The 8,602-nt window shown below is 49.5% G+C and overlaps 1 protein-coding gene across 1 annotated transcript in view; it reads right to left on the bottom strand.

Moving 5' to 3' along the window:
- LRRK1 (leucine rich repeat kinase 1) overlaps nt 1-8,602 on the bottom strand; it is a 135,957-nt gene that overhangs the window by 36,910 nt on the left and 90,445 nt on the right. The window contains exons 10-12 of the mRNA XM_040257040.1: nt 7,967-8,079; nt 6,904-6,980; nt 1,290-1,419 (exon numbers count right to left, since the gene is read on the bottom strand). Of these exons, the coding sequence (XP_040112974.1) occupies nt 1,290-1,419; nt 6,904-6,980; nt 7,967-8,079 (320 nt within the window). The remainder of the gene's footprint in view (nt 1-1,289; nt 1,420-6,903; nt 6,981-7,966; nt 8,080-8,602) is intronic.

Genomic DNA, 8,602 nt, shown 5'->3' with positions numbered 1-8,602 from the left:
GGGAGAACACACACACACACCACGGGAGAACACACACACACACCACGGGAGAACACACACACACCACAGGAGAATATACACACACTGCGGGAGAACACACCGTGGGAGAACACACACACACACACACCGCAGAAGAACACACACACACCCTGCAGGAGAACACACATACACACATCGCGGGAGAACACACACACCGCGGGAGAACACACACACACACACACCACGGGAGAACACACACATACACCACGGGAGAACACACACACACACACCCCCGCGGGAGAACACACACACACACCCCGCAGGAGAACACACATACACATATCGCGGGAGAACACACACATCGCGGGAGAACACACACACACACACACACCATGGGAGAACACACACACACACCCCCCTGCAGGAGAACACACACACACACCCCGCAGGAGAACACACATACACTGCAGGAGAACACACACACCCTGCAGGAGAACACACACACACAGCAGCCTGTCGGCCTCCAGGGCCTGTGGGGGCCACTGACAATCTGTACCCCAAACCAAATATCTTAGGCCCTGATTTCAAGTGTTTCATTTAAATACTAATTCCAAAGCCTTTCCAAGTGGCCCTAGTGGTAAAGAACCTGCCTGCCAGTGCAGGAGATGCAAGAAAGGCAGATTCAGTCCCTGGGTTGGGAAGATCCCCTGGAGCAGGAAAAGGCAAGCCACTCCAGGATTCTTGCCTAGAAAACTCCATGGACAGAGGAACCTGGCAGGCTACAGTCCATGGAGCCGCAAAGAATCAGACTGTGCAACTGAACACGCATGGTTTTCCAAAGCCTTTTTCCCTGGGAAGCCAGCGGCACAATGGCAGCTCATTGCCATCTGCAAATCCCCATGGCTTAGAACAGGGTCCCCCCCCAACTTCCCCATCTCTTCGATTAATTACACTATCATAAAGATGATTACTACCTCTTCCAGACAAGGCAATGTAGCCTGAATTATTTTGCACACTGTCTGAATCCTTCGGCACTATTTGGCAGTAGATACTCAGTGAACGAAAGGATGGATGATTGAGCCGCTCTTTCTATTATCAATGAGTGAAATAGCAAGGAAAACATCCTTGCATAGCTACCCCTACCTCCCCCTCCCCTACCTCTTTGACTAAGTCTGACTCTGAAAATCCAACTGCTGCTTCTTGGTATGTAGATAATGTCTCCCTGGCTCCCGTGTCCTTGGATGGTTCACACAAGGACATTCTGCTTCCTGGGCTGAGGGCCGGTGCAGCAGCGCTGGCTGCGTACTTACTTCCCCAAGTAGAGTTCTGATAAGCTCTTCAGTAGGCAAACTGAGGGCGGGACTGCATCCAGGTGGTTGTCGTTCAGACAAAGGACTTCCAAAGACTCACTTAGGAAGGCGGGAAATTCGAGTACACACACTGCAAAGAAATGGCGAAGCAGACTGTACATTGGAGGGTAATTCTGGGCCATGACAGCATGGAGGCCAGGAGGGTGCGTGCACGGTTACAACCTCTAGAGGGTATTTTGACAAAGCTACCAGAATGAGATGCTCATCTCACCGACCCAGGGATTCCAACTCTAGGAAACGGTCCTACGGACATCCTAGCATGTGTGGCAAAGATGTGAGAGCAAGGACACTCAGTGGCACAGTTTGCAGTAACAAAGGCAGAAGACAGCTTGTATATCCACCCACAAGGAGTTGGTTAAATGAATAATGGGGTTCTACACAATTATTACAAAGCACAGGGTGGCTCTACATGTATGGGTATGAAGAGATACACAAGAGATACTGGTAAATCAAAAAAGCAAGGTGTGGAAGCAGGTATCTAGAAGCCTAAATTTGTGTACCATAAAACGTGGGCAGACATGTGAAAAAATAGCCCCCCATGCACTTAGATATGTCATATGCATGTGTGTGTAATTATGCATGCTATAGGATGTATGTGCGTGTGCGCACAACACACATGCCTGCCTGCTTGCTTTTGTTACATCGAGTCATGTGCACGCACACGTTATCTGCATGCACGCATATACCACACATGCACATTAATATGTATACAGGTTACATGTTGTTATCAGCATGTGTATATAAACTACAAATCCACACATTACATATGGTATGTGTTACAGTGCATGTCAGACACAAATGCAGTTGCTACCACAGGCACGTGAAGTTCCGTAGTTTTCTCTGGAAAAGGAGGTCACTGGTGTAACTAACTCAGCAGGACGCTATGGTGCTTTCCCAGAACAGCCCTCCCCAACCCCACGTCCTCTGCTCGCCTCTTGTCTGTAGAAAAACTGGGGCCTTCTAGGCTTCCCCAGCTCCAAAGAGGACTTTTCATCTGAGAAGCTGAGAAAGTACAGAAAGAAAGGAAAACAGCCAAGCAAGCCAAAATAATAATTCATCCATTAAACAAGTCAAGGAGCTTTAGTTCCTCCTCAAGGGCTATAGAGAATATTCTGAGCCATGAATATTTTGAGCTGTTTTGCAGAGTCTGAGACCCCCGTCAGTGGAAGCAGTTAACTGCGTGCTGTCCACAAGCACGTAGACCCCAGACCGCTCGGAACCAGAAAGTTGACGCTGACTCCCGACTGTCTCACCACCAATCAGTCAGTGAATGTCCGTGAGCTGCTCCCACCCCCACAATCCCCCTCCCTCACCCTGTCTTTAGAAACCTTTCCCTGAAAGCCTTTGTGGAGTTCAAGCCGGTGAGCACTAGCTGCCTGGACAGCTTGCTTGCCTAGACGACTACTACTACTACTAAGTCGCTTCAGTCGTGTCCGACTCTGAGTGACCCCATAGACGGCAGCCCACCAGGCTCCCCCGTCCCTGGGATTCTCCAGGCAAGAACACTGGAGGGGGTTGCCATTTCCTTCTCCAATGCTTGAAAGTGAAAAGTGAAGTTGCTCAGTCGTGTCCGACTCTTAGCGACCCCATGGACTGCAGCCCACCAGGCTCCTCCGTCCGTGGGATTTTCCAGGCAAGAGCACTGGAGTGGGTGCCATCGCCTTCTCCGGCTTGCCCAAACAAGCACTCGTAATAAACGCTGCACTTGTCTTCACCACGACCCAGTGTCGCTACGTGGTCTTTACTGGACACGAGTGAGTGGACCCGAGTTCGGTTTGGTAATATTGGAAGACTGAATATCCACTCCGCACCCTTGGGTGCAGTTCAGAAATTTTGTTTACCATATATTAATGCATATATTACTTCTTCAATTGAAAAAAAGCCAGTTAACTGAAAAAATAATAATGTGGACTTGGTTTTTATGCTTCCTAGGAACAAGTCAACTCTCTAGTACATTTAAGTGATTTCAGTAATTATGCTGGTTTTGAGGTTCCTATTAAAATTACATCAAATTTGCTGTTTTTACCACACCAGAGTGTGTGAGTTGAGAAAGAATGTGGGGAAAGCTTGGAAACTGATAGGAATCAGAGGGTCGGATTGCAACAGAATCTCTGAAGCGCCTTCTCCTCTCTCCTGAGGCAGGGAGAATGGGGGCAGGTGAGCACCCCCCTGAGGGTCCCTTTCAGCTCAAATTCAAGATAAAACAACTGCCTCAAAGCCCTCTCAGCCAGGTCTCTGCCAGACACACAAGATAGAGAAGCTGGAATTCTTTTGTGGGGCTGAAACGATGCCTCCGCCCTGGATCACAGCTCCTCCCTTAACTCTGGCTTTTCTTCACACATGTAGATGCAGTCTCAATGGTAACAGGGTAACCTGGCATCAGAGAATGTTCTGGGAGAGACGATAACAGAATACTGATATTGGCGCCTAGATAATCTGCCCAGTTAGTATCACATGAATGGGACTCAACACAGTGGCCCCTACAGAAATAAATGTGCAACAGACTCTTAAGGACAGCTTTGTACTAATCCTTGTTCTATAAGAAAAATGTTCAAAAAATGTTTTTTTTTTTTTTTTAATGAAAAAGAATGATCAACTTCACCCTGCCCTAATTCGCATGGAAAAAAAACTTCAAGAAAGACCCACTTTCTTCCCAGAGAACACGTTTTGAACACATGGCCTCTGCAGTTTCCGTATTTAGTTTCACCTTGGTGTTTAAGAAGCCTCTTTAAGAAACAGACAGATGGAATAAGGGACTTGTCCTCTAAACAGAGACAACACCTGTCGCAGACCTCTTGGCCCTGAATGGAAACTCTGAAAACTGGGCTGGGCAGAGAGTACAGCTTGAGGTATTTATGAACTGTAATTACTTATTCATACGTTATTTATGACTCAGCTGGTATGAATTTTACTGTAAAAATGGCCATCCAAATTATTTTTGGACAAGACCACTGCGCCAATGTGGCTACTTGAATGTACATAAATCTACTTGGGGTTTTCTATCCATCTGCAAACAAGTAGAGATGATGCCTTACCCCAGGTCAACAGCCCGAGAGAACAACCCTCCCAAGAAAAGCGTCTCTCCCTTTCACCCAGGCACGGGCCTCAACTCTCAAGATAAAATCGACAAAATCACAGGATTCTTGTTGCGTGCGGACAGCACAGCGCCCCCACCCCTGCCTCCCGAGGGGTGGGTCCTCCCCCGCTCCAGCCACGCCCCTGCTGGCCACCAAGGGGCCACTTTTCAGGGCATGGTGCGTGTTTCTGCCCCGCTGGGCGCTGTGTGCCTCTGGTCTTGCACTCTGGCGGTTTCATGAAAAAGCGGCTGGTCCCCCGGGGAGTGCTGGCCCACCTCCTAAGGCGCCGGCACGGTCTGCCTTTCTGGACTAGAGACACCCTTCTAGTCCACTCCAACCCCTGAGGCTTGGCCTGCCACAGTGGGAGTGCAGCTAAGGTCCACCAGCAGCCCTTCTCCTGCCTGTCAGCCTGTTTGGGCTTCCATGAGACAAAAAATGCTTGCTTTTCCTTCCTTACAAGTAAAATCCTCAGGTCTGGACTCAATTTCCAAAGTCCTAAGGCTCTTTGTTTTGAAAAGGATCAGTTATGAAATTCCAAATTGCATTTCCCTAGTAGCGAGGTTCGAGGCCTTTCTGTTTCTTCCTGGGCCATCTGGACTTCCTTTCCTGTGAACTGTTTATATCCATTGCCCAGTTTCTGCCTATTGGGTTGACTTAAAAAAAGTCAATTTGTAAGCCGTCTTTGTATATTAGGGACTTAAGCCAGTTTATGTTGCAACAATTTTTGTTGCAAATATTTCCTCTTGGTCTGTTTGCATTATGACTTTGTTTATGATGCCTTTTATTGAACAAAGTTTTCCCATTTTTTACAACGCTAAAGATTTTGCTTTTTAAAAAATTTACTCATGGATTTCCCACCTAGCTTTTAAAGATCTGCCTACACTCAAATTATATATTTATGCTCTTAAATGTTATTTTCTTTTTTCTTTTATGCTTCAAGCTGACTCTGCATGGAGATATTTGTAACTGATGTAAGGTGGGCACCTAGTGCTGTGCTTTCCCTTTCAGCTGGACAAGCAGTTATATCAACACTGTTTATTAAAACAATAAGACATTCTTTTCCCCACTGAATTGAAATGCCACTTGTGTCATACTAAATTCCTATTTTTGGACTCTTCTCTGTTCCACTATGATACATTCTTTTTTCAATCATATATAATCATCAAAAAAGGGCAGCAGGTAGGCCGACTGTTTAGTTCACCTCCTGTAAATGTGTCTTGGCCTCTGCGGCATTGCTTATTCCCTAACTGACACCACCTACACTTAAAAAGCAGTTGTCAATATAGATCAATCAAGCTGAAGAAAAAAGTTATATTACACCTAAAATAACCTAAATATCGGTTCCATTGGACAGTATCCACAGGGATATATATGTGAGTGTTGACGGCTTTAGAACTCCTGACTTTCAGATTAGAAAAGAGGGCTGGTGATTGAATGAGAGGGACAAGTCCACACTTCTCGCTGTACCTTACAGAAATGAGGAACTAAAAGAACTTTTTTCCTAGAAATGTTCTCTGCTGAACTGGCCTTGTCATGTGGGCAGTCCCAACCCTCTAGAAAAGGTTCTGTTTCTGACGATTCTGGAGGAAGACCTCGAGCTCCTCTAGAGTCTCAGGACAGCCTGCAGGACCCAGGACTGTGGTGTTTCCACGCGTGGCTCACAGGAAGCCACCGTGTGGAGGCAGGAGAGCGCTGCCCCCAGGCCCAGGGCCGACACTCACGGTGCTGGCCTGGCTCTTCCACTCAGCAGTCCCTGCCCACATCAGTTAGCCCTGTGCTCAGGCTGAATCAGGTCCCCTCACATCCGTGAGTGGGGGCCCTGACCCCCGGGGGGATGGCATTAGGAGACAAAGTCTTTGGAAGGTGACCGAGTTTAGATGAGCTCATGAGGGTGGCCCCATGATGGTGTTACTGTCCTTATAAGAAGACATCAGAGGGTTCTCTCTGGCGTAGGAGGACAGAGCAAGAAGGCAGCTGTCTGCAGGCCAGAAGAGGGCCTTCACCAGAAAATCACTGTGCACCCTGACCTTGGACTTCCAGCCTCCAAAACTGAGAAAAAAATATATTTCTGTTGGTTAAGCCACCCAGTCAGTGGTGCTTTGCTATAGAAGCCTGAATTGAAGACACTGCGGGAGGCTCAATTTCCTCATTGGCAAGAGGGAAAATCACACCCCACATCATGTTGTGATGGTCACAGAGAGACTGATGCATGCAAGGTGTCTAAGGCAGTTCTCACAGAGCAGGCCACCCATACACGGGAGCTGCTGGACTTACTGGGCTGCAAACAGGAATGGGGGCTTCGGGACAAAGATTGGCCATCTGTGTGACACGAGCCACGGGCACAGTCAGGAGCCCGAATCAAGCACGGGCGTCTCTGGCATTCCACCGGGCACCGCAGGCGAGAGCCCACTGGAGCCGTCTCCCTGCAGGGCCCCCCCACCCCGAGCCGTCTCACCTCCCGGCGGCCACACACACACCTGCCTCCGTCCCCGAACGCTGGCGGCCTCTGGTGGTGAAAAAGGAAATGCGCTTTGTTTTAAGGATGTCTTCGTTTCTGTAGGGGAGAAACGTCCAGGTTTGAGGAAAGCATGGCAAAGACATTTCTTCTGGGGCTGTGACTATGCAATGGAAGGCAGAAAGAAGGGAGAAAATACTCCCAGCAGGGCGTTGGGGCCCCTGCGGCCGATGTGTAAGCATGGACAGTCACTGTCTGCTAACTACATCAGTTGTGCTCACAAGCTTTTTGGGGGGAAAAAAAAAACAAGCAGAGAAGGTGACTGGCGGCTTCCACCCCTGAGCTTTTCCATCTCAGGCAGGGCAAGCCTGGCAGGAAGGCCCACTCCAGGGGCTGCTGCTTTTCTCTTTACCAGGGAGCTCTCTTGGAGCACCCCACTGAGACGCCACAGCGGTGGCCCTCAGCCAGTGAACTAGGGAAGCTGGTCTTCCTAAGGAGACCTTGGAGGGTACGTTTTATTCAGTCTACACATACTGGCTAGTGACTGGCAAAAACTTTTGAACAGAAGGACAACGGAGGCTGATACAGGGAGTCTCCAGGAGTCTTTAAAGATTGGCAATTGTCGGATGTTGTGCTGGGCTGAATTGTGTCCCTCCCACTCACATGCTGAAGTCCTAACCCCCAGCATCTGAGAATGTGAGGTATTTGGGGACATGGCCTTTAAGCAGGTTATCCAGTTAAGATGAGGTCATGAATGTGGGCCTGGATCCAGTCTGCCTGGTGTCCTTACAAGAAGAGGCGATCAGGACACAGACGGCACGGGGGAGACAGACCGCGTCAGGACACGGGGTCAGCTGTCTGTGTGCCGAGGAGAGGCCCCGGGAGAAACCGACCCTGCCGCTGCCTGCCTCTCAGGCTTCCAGCTTCCGGAACTGGGGGAGATCCATGCCTATCGTTTCAGCCGCCTGGTCAACAGCACTTTGCCATGGCCATTCAGCAAGCCTGCATGGATGCCATCCCACGGGTCTGTGAATGGGCTCACACACACATTGGAGAGCTCCCTGGGGACAGAGACCCCTGCTTACTTGCCAAAGTGATTTCTGGAGAGATCCAGGGTTTTGAGCTGCCTGCAGGTCCACTTCTCTTGAGGTGGGAGTGCCACCAACTGGTTTCCCTGCAACTTCAAGAACATGAGGGCCTGGGGCAGAGGGAGAGAGGGCAAAGGAGATGTCAGATACCACAGGGCTGGGTGAACGGAAGGGAAACCAAACGGTTATAACCAATTCACTCTAACAGGGATTCCAACAGTGAGGGGCCTCACAGAGTCTTCAGACTCCTGACATCACAGCAGAAAGGGCAAATGGGACAGTTAGTAGATCCTTCCCTTCAGATCAAGGCGAGGCAATTATTCCAGAAGGAAAGGAATGAATTGACACTTCTTAGAAGTGACGATTACTTGTGGACCCACCCCAGGAACAGCAGAAGAGTCTGAGGCCCTGGAGGCCACAGTGCCAGCACAGAGGGGTGGGCAGGGCGTGATGGCTCCCTGGGCTGGCCCAGGTGACACCCTGGACAGGGGTTGGGTAGCAGCAGCATCACCGAGGGTGACTGCCCGGGTCACAGAACCTCTGCCGGCTTGACATGGAGAGTTCCCCACCCAAGGCTGGCTCTGCATACCAAGCGGTGACTAGGACCCATGCTCTGCTTTCAGAGGTTCCCAC

This window comes from Oryx dammah, unplaced genomic scaffold, assembly GCF_014754425.2.
Source record: "Oryx dammah isolate SB20612 unplaced genomic scaffold, SCBI_Odam_1.1 HiC_scaffold_16, whole genome shotgun sequence".
NCBI lineage: Eukaryota > Metazoa > Chordata > Mammalia > Artiodactyla > Bovidae > Oryx > Oryx dammah.
Note: the sequence above shows the minus strand (reverse complement) of the source record. Positions and strands in the feature narration are given on the sequence as shown.